The sequence below is a fragment of the Humulus lupulus genome, chromosome X, assembly GCF_963169125.1.
Source record: "Humulus lupulus chromosome X, drHumLupu1.1, whole genome shotgun sequence".
Classification (NCBI taxonomy): Eukaryota; Viridiplantae; Streptophyta; class Magnoliopsida; order Rosales; family Cannabaceae; genus Humulus; species Humulus lupulus.
This window is the reverse complement of record NC_084802.1, coordinates 211,324,966-211,344,174: the sequence shown is the minus strand read 5'-3', so window position 1 is coordinate 211,344,174 and position 19,209 is coordinate 211,324,966. Positions and strand designations below refer to the sequence as shown.

General features: G+C 32.5%; 3 protein-coding genes across 3 annotated transcripts; 2 read left to right on the top strand and 1 right to left on the bottom strand.

The window, feature by feature from the left end:
• The first annotated feature begins 7,365 nt into the window (after positions 1-7,365).
• On the top strand, positions 7,366-10,925 carry LOC133806707 (uncharacterized). The gene is made up of 4 exons (XM_062244799.1): positions 7,366-8,200; positions 8,273-8,666; positions 8,969-10,319; positions 10,437-10,925. The coding sequence occupies exons 1-4, from the start codon at positions 7,366-7,368 to the stop codon at positions 10,923-10,925; spliced, it is 3,069 nt and encodes a 1,022-aa protein (XP_062100783.1).
• LOC133806706 (uncharacterized) lies at positions 10,922-12,308 on the bottom strand. Its single transcript, XM_062244798.1, has 3 exons — positions 12,285-12,308; positions 11,021-11,570; positions 10,922-10,938 (listed from the first exon to the last, which is right to left on the bottom strand). Exons 1-3 carry the CDS (start codon positions 12,306-12,308, stop codon positions 10,922-10,924), a joined length of 591 nt encoding a protein of 196 aa, XP_062100782.1.
• A 313-nt stretch (positions 12,309-12,621) lies between these two features.
• Positions 12,622-17,007, top strand: LOC133806705 (replication protein A 70 kDa DNA-binding subunit B-like). The gene is made up of 8 exons (XM_062244797.1): positions 12,622-12,768; positions 13,443-13,722; positions 13,820-13,916; positions 14,005-14,129; positions 14,208-14,286; positions 14,378-14,504; positions 14,591-14,751; positions 16,863-17,007. The coding sequence occupies exons 1-8, from the start codon at positions 12,622-12,624 to the stop codon at positions 17,005-17,007; spliced, it is 1,161 nt and encodes a 386-aa protein (XP_062100781.1).
• Positions 17,008-19,209: the final 2,202 nt, after the last annotated feature.

The window sequence follows — 19,209 nt, the reverse complement described above, 5'->3', positions numbered from 1 at the left end:
ACCTCCTTCCATGGGGGAGTTGAAGCAGGGTCTCTCTGTGCCCCTTCATTGTATCGTCAGGAGTGGGACGCTGAAAATTGGCTGAAGGGCAAGACACATTTCAGCTAAGTATGGATTTAAGAGCTAATGTTTCGAGCACAGAAATATAGATAACGAGAATACTTACGAATCTGCCTGAACGAATAGCATCGAGACGGGGACAGACCGTCTGTCCAGAAGAAGGCCCTTTTGAAGTCAGGCGGATGATTGGGAAGATCTTCAAAGACCTTCTTCTCCTTGGGATAGCTCGAGAGATAATAAAAGCCATCCCCTCCCCAAGCTCGGGAGGGGTTACTTTTCAGACAAAAGAGATACAAAATCTCTTTAGACGAAGGTCCTTTCCACCCCATCTCGTGGTATAAGGACCTCAGGGCAGACAGCACCCTGTAAGAATTGGTGTTGAGTTGGAACGGAGCCAACCCAACGAAATCCGTGAAGTCTTTGAAAAAAGACTTCAAGGGCAACAGTGCTCCCGCCCTCATGTGTTCCTGGCTCCATGCCGCGTATTTCACATTGGCGTCGCGGCCCCTAGGGGCGAAGCAGCTTCGTTCATGGTCGACCGGAGCACTTTAAAGAGCCTGATAAGCTGAGGCCATGGAAAGCTAGGATTTCAGTTATCTGACTAGTTGTGCTCGGCTTCAAAAATTTCTCTCCTTGGCTGCGAGGAAGAAGGTTCCCCCATTAGTGAAAATTGGAGCTCTGCTGGATGGTATGCGACAGTGACCCTTAGTGCAGGGTCGAGGGGAATCGGCCTAGGTCCTGAATTGGGTTTCGGATAGAGGGCCTCCCGAAGAACTCTCCTCTTCCCCTCTATGACCTCGTCTATCTGGCGACAGTAATGAGCTCGAATATCCTCCTGCTCGCGCGCAAGCTCGTACTCCCTTATCCGACATTGATTCCGGGCGAACAACGATTCTGGGCTCGGGGATTTTGGCTCGTAAGGGATTGCCAGCAACGACCCCCACCGTCTTTCCAGATTCTGTGACATCTAGCGAGAAAGAAAAAATGGTGAGGGCCATGCATGCAAGAGTTGCGAGCTCGAAGTTACGAGCTCGAGATTTAGGAACAAAACAAGCTACATATTAAGGCCCTTATTAAAGAGTTAGGACGTGCGTTCCACGAGAAAGGAAGGATAGTGGATAATTTTTTTTTGAAAATCCCGAAAATCAAGGGAAAAAAGAGTGGCGGTTAACCAGAAAAGGCGGCCTTGGGTTTCGTGCATTTGTCAAGGCTAATGTTTTTTACCCGAAATCTTGGTGTACAAGAAACGTCTCTTAAAATTTTAAAACCTAGAAAACGGGAATCTTGTTCAAACATCAAAACTGGGTATGAACCAGTGATGTAAATTCTGTGTTGAGAACCTAAAGAAGCACAAGATCCTATCGGATAGAAATCTCCTATCATATTATGCTAAGGATGTAAACTAGTACGTACAGAGACACAGCAAGAACAGCATGAACAAAAACTAACAAAATGGAAAACAAAGATTGCATACTTACACAATAATGGCGATTGCAGAGAGATCGTTGACTGAAGGAGAGGTTGCAAATAAGAACTCACGGAATCGAACAAACTAGGGTTTCTTTGTTTCTTTGGCTGAGAAAACATGCACAGAATGGAAACTTTATAGGATGGTCTCTGGTTTCATTTTTTCTTCTTTTCTTGCTTTTGGTGAACGAAGATAAAAAAGAAGATGAAGAGTGGGTTCTCGTATATATAGATGGAAAAAAGGGGATTAATCCGGGGCGTTGAATGAAATCCTTGCTAGATCCAACGGATGGGGATCAATGACAAGATGGCGCTGAAAAGGTGGCAGACGGATGATCGTGGGCATGTTTCCAAGGTGCTCAAGTACCAAAAATGAACAATACCTGGCTGACGCGTGTCCATTTTCAAAAAGCGTATGACGGTATGGTTCCCGAGGAAAGTAGTTCAAAAGTTTCCTTCTCTTAGGATTCGAACAAATACTTTTGAGGGGGCAAAATGTTGTACCCAGTTTTCGAGCCATATTAAATGTGACCTCGAAAGCTGGGTTCGCAGCAATTGGACTCGTAAGGTTTAGAGTATCCTCTAGGACTAAATATCGAGCCTGCAAAACATAGACGACCTCGAAGTGTTCATGATCTCGAGAGGTAGCTCCGGAGACGTATCCATCCTCAGGGATGACCTCGGATCAGGGGTCCCGAGCTCGACGCACATACAATCTCGAAAGCCATGTGACCTCGGGAGATGTCTCTAGTTCGAAAGATGACGAGAAACCTGGGAAGCTAAGGCCTTGGAGATATATGATAAAAACCTTGAATATCTATAAGTGTTGTCCATATGAGATGTAATTCCCATTTATTACTGTAAATCCCCTAGAATTGTGGGATATTATTTGGACAGTTATACGTCCCCTGGTCTTCAGGGGACGTTTCCTTTTATATCTGATTATAGGCATTTAAAGCCATATATTTTATTTATACAAAAAGAGTAACTACCCAAAATATGTGGGATAGTATTCTGCATCCTTCTCTATAAATAGAGAGGTCATGCACCATTGTAAAGGACCGAAATTCTGAACCTTGAGAGAAAACTCTAAAGAATTCATGCTTAAGAATTTTCAGAGATAATCTTGAGCTTAATAACAGAGACTCGTGGACTAGGCAGATTTAACTGCTGAACCACGTAAAAATCGTGTGTTTGTATTGTCATATTTTAATCGGCCATTATCAGTTATTGTTTGCGTGCTCTCCCTTTCACTGTTGACGAAAAATGGCGTCAACAGGTTTTGGACTTACCTAATTTTTTTTTTTTGGAAAGTGTTTTGCCCATCCTTATTTCAGTATATATAGATACATCATCATCTGATCTCTTGTCAGTTCTCTTGTCAGACAAAATTGCATACTTTTTGTCTAAAAAAATATATTTCATGATAACAAAAGTAAATAATGATAACAAATACAATGTACTTTTTGTTAAAGTATACTTTTTGTTTTGGAGTGTTGTGAATAGATGGAAACAGATTCGGAAAAAAAAAATGGAACAGCCCAAAACAAAAATGTGTGATATTACTTAAATACCCAAATCCAATATAGAAATTATACTTTTTATGAAAACAAGACAAAGTAAATATAAATTAGCATAAGGTTAAAAGTGTCAAAAAAGTGGCAACAATTAGCATAAGGTTCTCCTCAGCTTTGTGTGATATTACTCTTTCTCTCTCCTCACGTTACCCATCCAGACATTTGGTTTACACCATTTTCCCCTTCTATTTCTCTCTCTCTCTCCAGCTTTGTGCAGCAGTACAGATCAGGTTGTGAAGACCATATTCTGGTTTCGGCTCTTTAAGGAACTCTCTGATGGTGGTGCTGGATTTCTAGGGTTTTATGTAAGGGGGTTTTGTTTTGTTTTTTATTTTTCTAGAGACTTGAGTGAGAGTTGTACGAGCTTTGATGCCGACTGCCTGGTATTCGTGGCCGGCTCCCAAGGTCTACTACAATTCTGAGCGTAAGGAAGTGAAACCGGAACGCTCCAGAAAGGGATGGCGCCGCCGCACCGGAGAGTTAGCTGACCTCTGTGATCGATGCGGGTAAGTAGAGTTTTTTCCTCTGCTATTTTATTTGCCTTGCCTTGCTGTGTGGGTGTACTCTGTTTTTTTTGTTTTGTTTTTGTTTTCCTCCCCCTTTGCTTGAACTGTGGAAAGTGATTTTGATTTTGGTGCTCTGTTTGAGTTTGAATTTCGGTGAGGTTTAGGGTTTTACTTGTGGGTATTGGGAGTAATTTACTGAATTGAGAGTTGGTTATGGTGTTATTAGCCGGTTTGCTTTTTCATTTCGGGATTTGGGGTGTATCAAGCATGATCACGTGTCTTGAAGAAATTTTCCTTATTTCAATTTAAAAATGTGCCTGTGCTTATTCTTGCATCCGCATTTTATGCTTCTCTCTAACTATGGATATGTTTATGTTTCCTTTACAACTTGCTTCTCCACCATATAACTTATATGCATATGAGGTGTTTGTAAAAATGTGTATGTTTACTCTTGCATCTGCCTATGTTTTCTTCACATCTTTCTTCTATTTTAGATTACTCCATAAGTATTATGTTTACTATTTAACTTCTAAATTTATAAAAGCATTTTGGCATAATAACGTCTGCAACATCTTTTTTAGTTCTCAATATATATGTACATATGTTTCTCTCTGACTTTGACTTTGACTCTGCCTATGTTTATGTTTTCTTCACATCTTTCTTCTATTTTAGATTACTCCATAAGTATTGTGTTTACTATTTAATTTCTAAATTTATAAAACCATTTTGGCATAATAACCATTTACAAAACCATTTTTAACGTAAAAAAAAGTTATTTTTTGGAGTATTTTTTTTCTTCTGCTTAATTTGTTGCTCCTTATATCTCTTTCTCTTGCCACCTCATCCTTTTTATCATTATCTAAAAAAAAATTGTGATTCATACGTTGACTACTGTTTCTCTTTCATGTGGTATACTATTCTAGAAGATGAAAAAACAATTTAGCTATCATTTTATGTCGGTAACTTTTAGGGCGGTGGTAATTGATATTCAATAAATATATGCACAAAAAATTAACTTGTTGAGCTAGGAGAACCCTGACGTTGCATACAGACACAAATCAAAAGGTTTTCTATTTTATTTCATGATCCCAAATTTAGCAAATAATTTAGCGTTAGTTCCTGTGCATGTAAAATGTTTGCAGAAATGTGTCTATTCCTCCCTCATCCCATCTCTTTATGTTTCTCTCTCTATGTTGAGTTTTATTTGTATCGTGCTTTTATGTTAGACTACTCTGTCAGTACTAAATATGTTTACAATCCAATTTTTACATTTACATACTAATTAATTTATAAAATTATTTTCCTTTGAAAAATTCCTGTAATCATGATCTTTATATATATATATATAAGTTGCCATCAAAGCAAATTTTGGATTTATGTATATATTTGTATAGAGTTTTTGGCTGTTTTATTTGGCTTGTTGTGTGGTTTTACTTTGTTTTTTTTGTTTTTGTTTTCCCCCCTCTTTGCTTGAACTGTGGAAAGTGATTTTGATTTTGGTGCTCTGTTTGAATTTGAATTTCGGTGAGGTTTAGGGTTTCACTTGTGGGTATTGGGGGTAATTTACTGAATTGAGAGTTAGTTATAGGGTTATTAGCCGGTTTGGTAATGAAGATTATGCCTGACTGAAATGTTTATTTAGGCAGTTTGGCTTTAAGATACCATTTCCCTTTTTTTACTTCTTGCTTTTGCGTTTCAGGATTTGGGGTCTACCAAGCATGATAATGATATATAACCTATAATGATATATAACCTTCAACCATTTATCTTACTTCTTGACCATATAACTTCTATGCATATAAGGTGTTTGTAAAAATGTGCCTGTACTTGTTCTTCTATTTGCATTTTATTAAAGTTTTACCAAGGTGTTTATTGAATGTGGAAGACAACTATATATATATATATAAAGTGTTATATAAAGGAGGAAGTGAAGAGGTTAAATTTTTCAGAGTTTATTAAAGTTGATTTCAAGAAGCCAGAAAAAGTTTTGTTCCACTTAAAGATAGTATCCTTTTGTCAAATTGGGACTTGTCAATATCTATATATGTATTTGCTCGATTGGTTTATTATAAATTGTTCTTTCTTCAATTTAGTAATTTTTTTAAAATATTAACATGTACTTTGTATATAATTTATTTGGCTAATATCAATTTATATTCTTCAGTTTTAACTATTTTTATGATTTGTCAAAATGGACCATAGAGATAACCTTTTAGAGTAGATACACCCTATATTAATTATCTACCATTCTATATATAAATAGAAAAGTACATATATGTAAAATTAAACTCAATTTTATTATTGTGTTGTTACATAATTTTTAGTAATTATTAGAAAAACTCAATTTAAATAAAAAAAAATTATAGTTTTCATTTTATTAGAAATAAGGGTGTGCTAAGTGTAAAATTTTATAAATATAATTAAAGATTTAAAAATAATGTACATTTTAGTTATTTTACTTTATGATAAATATGTAATAATTTTCTTTTTTTATAAATATGGAAAGTATTCATACATTTATGGGTGTAAATATAACTCCTCTTTACTTAATTATTCAAAGTTATTCATAAAATTTTAATAAAAATCCTCAAAACACCCTTATTTATTTAAATTAAAATAAAAACAAAATGAATAAATAAAAATACATAATATTATTTAGATATAAATAAATTACCTAATAAAATGTATTTTTAGATTTTCATTAAATTCTTCTCAATAATTTTGACTATAATTAAATTAATTGGCAATCTTTTCTCTGCTATTTTTATTTTTTCTCTTTTTCAATTTTTAATTTATATCTATGTATATGTGATATTAGATATTAACTAGGTATATATGAACTAAAAATATATCTAATTTGTACTTCACATCTTTCTTCTATTTTAGATTACTCCATAAGTATTATGGATAGATTGTTTAATATTAAAATAATGGCAATTCTTATTCTTTTATTACACCAGCATTAATCCTGAACAACTAGGACGTACAACTTTATTTCCTTGCCCAGAAAGGTCTTCAGTAGGTAATGTATTCAATTCTTATCTTTTTTAACTTAATAAATTATATTGTCAATTTTGGCATACATACTACAAGAAAAAGCATTTTACATGTCCTTAGAAAAATGATGCTATTTTATTGTTGACTTGGTATCCCTAATAACAGTGAACTTAACAATATTTTAACTATTAGTTTTGGCATCACTAAATCACTGTCCAGTAAATGTGTCAGCAGTCTATTCATGTCTTCCATCAAATTCCAAACAAATAAAATTTAATATCATTTATGCATTGTCGATGCCTTGCTATACCACTTACTTAAATACACCATTAAATGAGCAGGGCCAGTGTTTTGTTCAATTTGTAGTTCTTACTTTCACTGGGGCCACTACGAAACAAATGGCTTCTCGTTTGAAAAGGAAAAATTGGTATTCAAATTTATCTCCACAAAAGAAAAATGATATAAATAAGAGACGAAGGGAGATTTACATTAAAAAGAACAAGGTTGTGATGCCTATGGATTGAGGCATTTGCACCAACTCTACCAACACTTTTGAAATCGGTTAGTCAATAGTTTGGTTTTGAAAACATTTCGAAGAACTCTACACTAAAAATCTACAAATTCATTTTAGGATCTTCTTCCACCGCCTCGATGACCAACTCTATTGAATGTGGAAGACAACCACATGTTCCGCTCAAGACGAAATCACTGCCACATCTGCATTAATAAATATTCCTTTTAGGCAACATTTTTTACCAATGGAATCACCTTGCATACACTGTCATGCAAAAATATTTCACAATGAAGCTAAAGGATTTTGCTGCTCTATTGGTGATATATCATTAGTGTCAAACCTTGTGCCACGCCAACTTCATGCTCTTTTTACATCTGATTCTGATGAGTCAGCAGAATTTCGAAAATATATTCGAACATATAATAACACTTTTGCATTTACATCCTTCGGTGTTAAATATGATAAAGAGTTATGCAAGAGAAATAAAGGAATACATACATTTCGAATTCAAGGACAAGTGTATCATTTCATAAATGAATTGTTGCCATCAGATAATCACCCTTCCTATTTGCAACTTTATTTTTACGACATAGAGCATGAACTCCAACATCGAATGTGTAATTCATCAAAAATGAAATCGTACATATTGACAAAATTAATCGAGATATTATCATTCAACCCTTACTGTCGCTTCTTCAGAAATCTAAGAGAATTGTCTAATTTAGATAACTATAAAATCCTCATTCGATCAAACACTCACATAGATCAACGAGTTTACAATGCTCCTTCAATTTCTCAAGTTGCGGCAATGTGGACTGATGACCATTCCTCTGGTGAGCATAAAAATCGGGATATTATTGTTCAAAGCCATTCAGGATATTCACACAATGTTGAATATTATTTCAGCTGTTATGACCCTTTGCAATATCCTTTATTATTTCCCCATGAAGAAAGTGGTTGGCATTGTGGAATTAAACGAGCTTGCAAAAATACTTATACACTATATGCCACGAACACTAAATTATTTGATTTAGACCACATAGAACTTCCTACAGAACTTCTCCAGAAAGAAGCACAAGGTACATAAAAGACATGAATTAGTTATATTTTGAATGATATCTCCAATATAATACTTTCTCTTTGTCTTCCAGTATGTACAAATAAGACAACGCGAACTAACGTTTCTTGTCGAGAATATTATTGCTACAAGTTACAAATTAGGCCATCGGAGGAGTCAATTTTATTGCAAGCAAGAAGGTTGCTACAACAATATGTTGTTGACATGTATGTTAAGTTGGAGACATCTAGACTAGATTATTTCCGTCATAAGCAAAAAGAGATTCGAGCTGAATTATATCAAGGAATCATTGACAGTATTGAGGATGGTGAAAATCGAGGATGTACAGTTGGTCGTAGGATTATTCTACCTTCATCGTTTATTGGAGGACCTAGAGACATGAGAAAAAGATATATGGATGCAATGACATTAGTTCAACGATTTGGAAAACCAGATATATTCCTCACAATGACATGTAATCCTAATTGGTATGAAATCAAGCAAGAATTAGGCCCTAATGATGAGGTTCAAAATCGACCAGACTTAGTTGTTCGTATATTTAGGGCAAAGTTAGAGGAGTTAAAAAAGGATTTATTTATTAGACAAATTTTTGGAGGAGTAGCAGCATACGTCTATGTCATTGAATTCCAGAAAAGAGGACTTCCGCATGCACATTTATTGATCATTTTAAAACCCAACTCAAAAATTTATGGACCTGAAAACTTCGACAAAATTGTGTCAGCAGAAATACCACATGAAACCCATAACTCTCATTTGTATACAATGGTAGTCAAACATATGATACATGGTCCTTGTGGTTTTTTAAACCCAAAGAATGCTTGCATGACGAAGAAGGAAACTGTAGAAATCGCTATCCTAAATCTTTTTGCTCCGTCACAACACAAGCACAAAATGCATATCCTAGATATAAACGATGCGATGATGGTAAACACATTCAAGTAAGAGGCACTACTTTAGATAATCGTTGGGTTGTTCCATACAATCCATTTTTACTTGCAAAATTTGACTGCCATATGAATGTAGAAATATGTTCTACTATAAAAGCTGTGAAATACTTGTATAAGTATATTTACAAGGGACACGATCGTGTGACTTTCAATATTACATCTTCAAATGATGAGAATATGATTAATGAAATTGATAATTTCCAATCAGCAAGATGGATTTCGGCTCCAGAAGCTATGTGGAGAATATATGGTTTCACATTAAATGAAATGTACCCAGCTGTTTATTCACTTCAATTACATCTCGAAGATAAACAACTCGTTACATTTAACACATCAACAAAACTTTCACATATAGTACAATCTGATGTGTTCTCACGATCTATGCTAACTGAATTCTTCAGAATGAACAGCTACAATGAAGCCGCACGAACACTTTTGTATAAAGAGTTCCCTGAAAATTTTGTTTGGAATCAACAACAAAAAATTTGGACACCACGAAAGAAAGGAGTTGTCATTGGACGAGTAGTGTCTGCATATCCAACTGAAGGTGAACGATATTATTTAATATTATTGTTAAATCATATAAGAGGAGCAAGTTCTTTTGATGATCTCAAAACTTTCAACAACATTCAAGTTACAACATTTCGCAAGTCAACTATGTTACATGGATTATTGAAGTCGGATAATGCCATAGAACAATGCTTAGAAGAAGCCAATCTTTACCAAATGCCTTGTACTCTACGACGATTGTTTGCTACTATTTTAATTTATTGCAGACCTACTAATCCTAAAAAGTTATGGGAACTATTTGAAAAACCAATGTCGGAAGATTACTCTACTTCACATCCACCTTTATCTCATATAAGATCACAAGTGCTCCACCATATTCATTCAGTGCTTCAAACAATGGGAAGTGATATCAATGTTTACCATTTGGTCGATTATACAATCACATCCAATGAAGAAGCTATGAAACTAAAAGAAATACGCGAAGAATTAAATATATTAATATCTGAAGAGGATTTATTACTACCAGAAACTTTGAATGTCAAACAAAGAGAGGCATATGATATAATTGTTCAAAAAGTATTTGCTGGAGAATCTGCTACCTTTTTCATAGATGGACCTGGGGGAACTGGGAAAACTTATTTATATAGAGCTATTCTTGCTACAGTGAGATCGTGAGGCATGATTGCTTTGGCGACAACATCCTTTGGAGTGGCTGCAATTTTATTACCTGGTGGTCGCACTACACACTGAAGATTTAAAATTCCTCTCACTTGCGAAAAGGATACTATATGCACAGTTAGCAAACCATCTGGATTAGCCAAATTACTACAATGCACAAAATTGATAATATGGGATGAAGCTCTAATGTCTCATCATCAATCAATAGAAGCTTTGGACTTAATGGTGAAAGATATAAATGATTTTGCTCAACCATTTGGTGGTAAAATTGTTGTGCTTGGTGGAGATTTCCGACAAGTATTACCTGTTGTTCAAAAAGCCAGAAGAGAAGAAACTATTGATGCAACTTTAGTGAAATCATATTTATGGCCTTTACTTCACAAAATTCAATTAACAGAAAATATGCTCGCACGATTAAATCCAAACTTTTGTAAGTTTTTACTTCATGTCGGCAATGGTGAAGAACCAACAAATAATGATGAAAAGATTGAAATTTCTGCATCAACGATTATTCCATATGAAGATGATACTTTTTTTTTTAGGAAAAGAAAGACTTTATATTCAACTAGCACAAACCAAATACAAGACTAACAGTAGCAATCAGCTACAACACACAACAAGAAGCAAGAGTTATAGAGAATTTATAAGGCTAATAACATCTCTGTCTTTTTTCTTAGCCTGGGTACAAGTAATAGTCTTAACTCTAGCTTTGATAGTAGTTTTAATAGAGGAGCTAACTACCAACACTGAGCTACAACACAGATCAAACAGACATCTATTCCTGTTACACCAGACCGAGTAGATCACTGCTGAAATAATAGCATTCCAAACCAGCTTCTTCAGATCTGAACCAACATTAGAGCACCAACTCTTCCAGGCTACCATGGTAAGAGGCCAGCCCTGTAAACCGGACCAAGAACTAACTGCTTGTTGAAGGTTCTTAGTGAAAGAGCAGTCAAAGAAAAGGTGCTGGTGGGACTCGTTGAAACACTCACAAACCAGGCAAAGATACGAAGGAAGCTCCATGATTTTTCCTAGATTATCACGAGTAAGAAGATGATCATTTATCATTTGCCAAGAAATGAATCTATGTTTCGGGACACAAAGATGATGCCAAACAGCAGAGGCATATTGAACCTCTGTAGCTGCTGTAAGAGACAGATAAAGGAATTTAGCTTTAAACTTGCCTCTTAATACCGAAGAGTTAACAGCACAATAATCAACTGCATTCCTTAACTTCAGTAATTTTCGAAAGTACCAGCTAGTATCATGAATTAATGGCACAGACCAGAAGCTATGTCCTTTAAGATAGATAGCATCTATCCATTTGACCCAAAGACAATCTTTCTTACTAGAAAGAAATTTAAGATAGATAGCATATATGAAGATGATACTTTATCATTAAAAAATTTAATTAATAATATCTTCCCAAATTTAGATGAATGTGCAAGCAATACACATATGATGATCCATCGAGCAATATTGACACCGAAGAATGAATATGTTGATCATATAAATAATTTATTGATACAACAATTCCCAGGCAACGTAACTACATACTATAGCTACGATGAAAACATAGACTCTACTGAACAAAAATTTGAAGAAGATTTTTTACATAGCTACACACCAAGTGGGTTTCCCCCTCATCAACTTCTTCTAAAACCAAATTGTCCAATCACATTGCTACGAAATATTAATCCTTCTGAAGGCTTGTGTAATGGTACACAACTATTGTGTCGTCGTTTCAGCTCAAATTTAGTTGACGTGGAGATAGTTAGTGGACAATATTATGGAAAGAGCGCCTTCTTACCAAAATTTCCATTTACACCAATTGAAAATCAACAAAACTTGTTCCCTTTTAAAAGAACTCAATTTCCAATTCGCTTAAGTTTTGCTATGACAATAAATAAAGCTCAAGGTCAAAGTTTAGAGCATGTTGGATTATACCTTCTGGAGCCTGTATTCTCCCATGGTCAACTTTACGTTGCTCTATCTAGAGCAAAAACATCGCATTCAATCAAAATACTCATTCGCCCGAGCATTCATGATATATGTGATTTCAACCTAAAAAAAAATATTGTCTATCATGATTTACTGCAATTAAGCAATTCACAATAAACTTCAAATCATGAGCTAATATTATTATAATAATAATAATAATAATTATTCCACAGTATAATATTATTATATTGATTGATTCTTAACATATGCGTACTATATTTTCCATCTCTATATTAATCTTAGGAATTATTTTCAATGTCTATGCTTTGAGCATATCTGGAAGATGGAGAGGCAAGTCAAAAGCATAAAAGAAATATTCCCTCGAAGTAAAAATTGGATCTACAAGGTATTAGCAGCTGAGAAGCATCCTCCCAGAAATTCTCGCCATAATTCCTCCATATTTCAACACCTTCTGCTTGTTGACAAGGAGGTATTTTACTTTTATTTACAAATTAATCCTTAATTCTATAAGTATACAAGTAATGATATATATATATTTTAACATACCTTTTATTTATGGTGATTCTTTAATAAAGATACCATAAAATATATACAAGAAACAAGTACATCATATAGTACATATATATATTATAAAAGCTTCAACAACCATTTAGTTATTTTTGCTCTAAGTCACTAAGATTTTTTGGGATAATAACTCTAGGTTATTTTCAATAGCACACCTACATTCTGTGTAGTCTATTTAAAGTAATTGTGTTTCAAAGTATTATTTCCATAGTATCATCTGTCTTTATGACTTTCCCTTATTCACATTAAACAACTTTCTACATAATTTTACTAAGAACTGTTAGAATATTTACGTAGCATGACTTTAAGCTATTTTAAGTAATCATATAAACATAAAAAATGATACATTATTACATAAAACATGCTCCTCACATAATTTAATCAAGCAACCATAAGTCCTCCCCTCAAAGATAGTACACATGTGATAAAGAAACTTCTTTCTGTTTATTGTTTCTTTTTATTCATTACATGTTACACTTCCACTAACAATATGTATGTTATGTAGATTTGACTTTTTTATTTATTATTATGAATTATAATGCATTTAGTGTATAACTTTATTATAATTGAACTTTACAGGGAAAAAGGATACAAGCTACAATCTTTGAGGAAAATATACAAAAATATGAAAAGTTAATAATTATGTTTAAGACTTACAACATCTCAAATGCTTTAGTCAATTTCATTCCACAACAATATCGGATAGTTGATAATAAGTATCAGTGGATCATCAACGAGCACACTACTGTTAAGGAAGTTGAAGATGAAGAAATAATAAATACACCACAGGAACTTTATAACTTCTCTTTTGTGCCATTCAATGCTTTGGAGCAATATAAAACTCGCACAATGGAAGTTGGTAAAAAAAATTCATTGATCCTTTAGTCATACTAGATTTATATAAATACTATTAATATTCATACTATAAGATTTGTTTTATTAATATATTTATACAGATATCCTGGCTTTAGTCATCGACATACAACCACGAAAATATATCCCGACATCATCTGGTGTGAGTTGTGTTCGAGAATTGACTCTACTGAATGAAGAGTAAGTAATGCTCCCTAGGTTTCTTGTTTTTCACATTTAATTTTTATATTGGTCAATGCCTTACTTTACACCATATATATACTTATAGAAAATCACAAATACTGCTGACTGTGTGGGATGAGCTGTTTGAGAATGAATGTGCTATTATTGCAAGCAAAATTGGAGCAAGACCTGTTCTAGCAACCAAGAACCTTAAAGTTGTTTCATATATGAGTAAGTTAAAATACAAGTTAATTTCCTACTTCATATTGAAATTACTAAAACTAACACTCTTTTTGTGAATCTTTACAGACACATCACTCAGCACAAAACCTGCAAGTCGCCTCCTAATTGACCTAGAACTACCACAAGCAATTGGACTACGCACCTGGTAACCATCTTCAATAAGAGTTAATTAGTTAAATGATTTCGAAGCCTTGTTATATCCTTGTTAGAATAAGAATAAAACTGCATTAATGGAGGCGTGATGAAAATAACATGTACTTAGAGCACTTTGTTTCTAGAGACCTTCTAGCTTCATCAACCTTGACTATACCTACAAGTGATGCACTTACACCAATCATTACTGTTAAAAATCTTGTAGAACAGGTAAATAATACATCTAATATGTCTGTATAACTTCTCACTTCATTACCATATCCAAGATTATATAAATAATTGTGTTTGCCTTGCAGAAAGATAGGTTTTGGATTGAAGGAAAATTTTGCGTGAGGAACTTAAATCAAAATTTTTGGTATATGGCTTGTGATAAATGTCACAAATCTACACAGAAAGAGTTCAACGAACCTGTAGAGAAAGACCACTGCAACAACAAAGATGGCAAAGCAATACCCAGGTATCCACCATTTATGACACTTCTTTTCTTTTCAGAAAAAAGATTCACAAGAAATAATGATGTCTTCATGTAGTTTCTTTATCTCTTCCTCCTGACACAAACTTCAATATGTTAAGAAAATATAATTTTATTTACTAATAGTTTCTCAATGCTTCTTATGCATTTGCCCTAAGATTTCATCTAAGATTGCTTCATTCATAAAGTATATAACCCTGAAGCTGCATACAGACACAAATCAAAAGGTTTTCTATTTTATTTCATGATCCCAAATTTAGCAAATAATTTAGCGTTAGTTCCTGTGCATGTAAAATGTTTGCAGAAATGTGTCTATTCCTCCCTCATCCCATCTCTTTGTGTTTCTCTCTCTATGTTGAGTTTTATTTGTATCGTGCTTTTATGTTAGACTACTCCATCGGTACTAAATATGTTTACAATCCAACTTTTACATTTACATACTAATTAATTTATAAAATTATTTTCCTTTGAAAAATTCCTGTAATCATGATCTTTATATATATATATAAGTTGCCATCAAAGCAAATTTTGGATTTATGTATATATTTGTATAGAGTTTTTGGCTGTTTTATTTGGCTTGTTGTGTGGTTTTACTTTGTTTTTTTTTTGTTTTTGTTTTCCCCCCTCTTTGCTTGAACTGTGTAAAGTGATTTTGATTTTGGTGCTCTGTTTGAATTTGAATTTCTGTAAAGTTTAGGGTTTCACTTGTGGGTATTGGGAGTAATTTACTGAATTGAGAGTTAATTATAGTGTTATTAGCTGGTTTGGTAATGAAGATTATGCTTCACTGAAATGTTTATTTGGGCAATTTGGCTTTAAGATACCATTTCCCTTTTTTTACTTCTTGCTTTTGCGTTTCGGGATTTGGGGTCTACCAAGCATGACAATGATATATAACCTTCAACCATTTATCTTACTTCTCGACCATATAACTTCTATACATATAAGATGTTTGTAAAAATGTGCCTATGCTTGTTCTTCCATCTGCATTTTATTAAAGTTTTACCAAGGTGTTTATTGAATGTGGAAGACAACCATATATATATATATATAAAGTGTTATATAAAGGAGGAAGTAAAGAGGTTAAATTTTTCCGAGTTTATTAAAGTTGATTTCAAGAAGCCAAAAAAAGTTTTGTTCCACTTAAAGATAGTATCCTTTTGTCAAATTGGGACTTGTCAATATCTATATATGTTTTTGCTCGATTGGTTTATTATAAATTGTTCTTTCTTCAATTTAGTAATTTTTTTTTTAATATTAACATGTACTTTGTATATAATTTATTTGGCTAATATCAATTTATATTCTTCAGTTTTAACTATTTTTATGATTTGTCAAAATGGACCAAAGAGATAACCTTTTAGAGGAGATACACCTTATATTAATTATCTACCATTCTATATATAAATAGAAAAGTACATATATTTAAAATTAAACTCAATTTTATTATTGTGTTGTTACATAATTTTTAGTAATTATTAGAAAAACTCAATTTAAATAAAAAAAAATTATAGTTTTCATTTTATTAGAAATAAGGGTGTGCTAAGTGTAAAATTTTATAAATATAATTAAAGATTTAAAAATAATGTACATTTTAGTTATTTTACTTTATGATAAATATGTAATAATTTTCTTTTTTTAGAAATATGGAAAGTATTCATACATTTATGGGTGTAAATATAACTCCTCTTTACTTAATTCAAAGTTATTCATAAAATTTTAATAAAAATCCTCAAAACACCCTTATTTATTTAAATTAAAATAAAAACAAAATGAATAAATAAAAATACATAATATTATTTAGATATAAATAAATTACCTAACAAAATGTATTTTTGGATTTTCATTAAATTCTTCTCAATAATTTTGACTATAATTAAATTAATTGGCAATCTTTTCTCTGCTATTTTTATTTTTTCTCTTTTTCAATTTTTAATTTATATCCATGTATATGTGATATTAGATATTAACTAGGTATATATGAACTAAAAATATATCTAATTTGCACTTCACATCTTTCTTCTATTTTAGATTACTCCATAAGTATTATGTTTAGATTGTTTAATATTAAAATAATGGTAATTCTTATGTTACAGGTGTTTTGTTCTGGTTGAATGTGAAGATACTTCTGGAGTGTTACCTGCAGCAATTTTCGGAGAGAACGCAGAAAAGTTCATTCACTGCAGTGCTCTTGAATTAATGAAACACACCACCGAGGTATCTAACATTATGATGCAATAATTATTCTCATATTTATATAACTATTTTCACACCATACCAAATTTTATCTAATGCTCTTGTTTCATTGTCAAGAAGGAATTGATAACTTGGAAACAATTGCTGATGTCTCGAGTTCTACACAATATACTGCCCAGATCAAGACATATAAATATATACGACACCAGCAAACAAAATACAAGTACACTATCACACATCTTATAGATATATCTGAGGGGAAAAAAAATACTATGATGTGTAGCTCCAGAAGCTCCAACTATGTATATATTGTTTAAAAGAAGAAACTCTTTAAGCTGCTTTTTTTATTTATTGTAAATATGCTCTAAAAGTAACTTAAAACTTTTGGAGAGCAAGTCTATATAAAATTAAAAGAAGAAACTCTTTAAGCTGCCTTTTTTTTTTATTGTAAATATGCTCCAAAAGTAACTTAGAACTTTTGGAGAGCAGCTCTATATAAAATTTTGTGGACCAACTCTGTGTAATAAAGAAGTCTTCACTTGTTGTTTCAGTACATCTTCTCCCTATATGAATTATTTATGTTCTCTGTATATGTATAGATGTGCATGCATACACTTTTGGAAATGCTTGTTTTAAAATTTTAGATTATATAGCAAACCAATATTATTATACTTACAAGTGTTATGAGACAAAAGCGAAAAGATATAGTTAATTTCTCTAAAGCTAACAGATAAAAATATATTCTCGACTTTCTTTATATGGATATACATACAAGTTGATTTATAAACTGCATAGTCCCACACGTAGTCTTTAATACAAAGCAATTAGACAAAAGAAAAAAGATAATAATCTATAATATAAAGTAGTGATATAGTAGAACTCCTTCAAATGTCCACTTGCCACAGAATATATATTAAAATATCAATTGTTTTGTTGCTAAGTTTGTGAGTATGACCAATTTTGGTGGTCATTCTTACAAGTATAGTACTCAAGATTCTGTAATAGATCTTTTCTTCACAAAGCTTCACTATATACTTAACATCATCGCTAGCTGCCCACCTTCACCCAAACTCTTCACCTATTACACTTCTCTCCATTGCCTTATTGGAATAAGTCCAACTGAATGCTTGCAAAAAAAAAAGGGATTTGGAGTTAATTTCTTAAAAACATGTCATATGACTTTCATGAGTTAGTTATTTTCCAAATCATTTAAGTTGTTCCACAATAAAATAAAATCTTGTGACAAGTTCTCTTTTTCCAGACTCAACAACCACTTTTTACTCAAATATAGCAAGACAGAAGTTTTCGATAAATATTATTGAAATTGTTAATACACTTAAATTTAGAGGAAGATGAAGCAGTTAAAAATTATTGAAATTATTTTTTTCCTTTGTTCTTCAGCAAGCTTCTACCCACTCCATAATTTTTTAGCTCCTTCTCCCTCGTCATTTTTATCATTATCTAAAATTTATCATAAAAGTATAAATTTATAATATATGACCAGCACGTGCCTTGCACGTGCTACGCCCTACTAGTGTTAGCCAAAACGTTTTTTAGTATTTTTTTTTTATATTTTCTAATAATTTTTGTTCAAAATTTCAGTTTTGGCACCCTCCATAATTTTTTTTACTTTTGGTCCCCCCATTTCACTTCCCTGACTATTACGACTTCTTCAAAACATATGTGAATTCAACCCAACCATTCTAGAGTTACAAATTAGCATTACCTAACTCAGCAATCCAATAGGGGTAATGGTTTATATTAACTTTAGGACCTTTTTTTTATTAAAAAAAATGGAGAAATGATTTTCTTTCACTAAAAATATAAAAAATCATTCTCTATTTTTTTTATCATAAAAATGAAAACAAAAAATGGGATTATGAAAAAAAAAGTTTTAATGTTTTTGTTGAATACGTGATTAGGTTTATTCAAAATCAGTTACCATGTCAATTATTCTTTTAAGACCCCTCACGAGATTATTACATTTTTATGGAACTAGTTATTGAGTTTATAATAATCTAGTTACAAATTTTAATTAAAAAGTCGATTACTAAATTTAGTTATCAATTTTAATTAAAAAGTCGATTACTAATTTTTGTTAAAGGAATGATTACCATACTTATAGTTGTGAAATGATCATACTAAATTTGTAAAAATTTCCGAAATTTCCTCATATATAGTGTCTTTGCGAAGTTTCCTCATACCATTAGCTTGGACTTCCATACTTCATCTTATCATTTCCCTTCC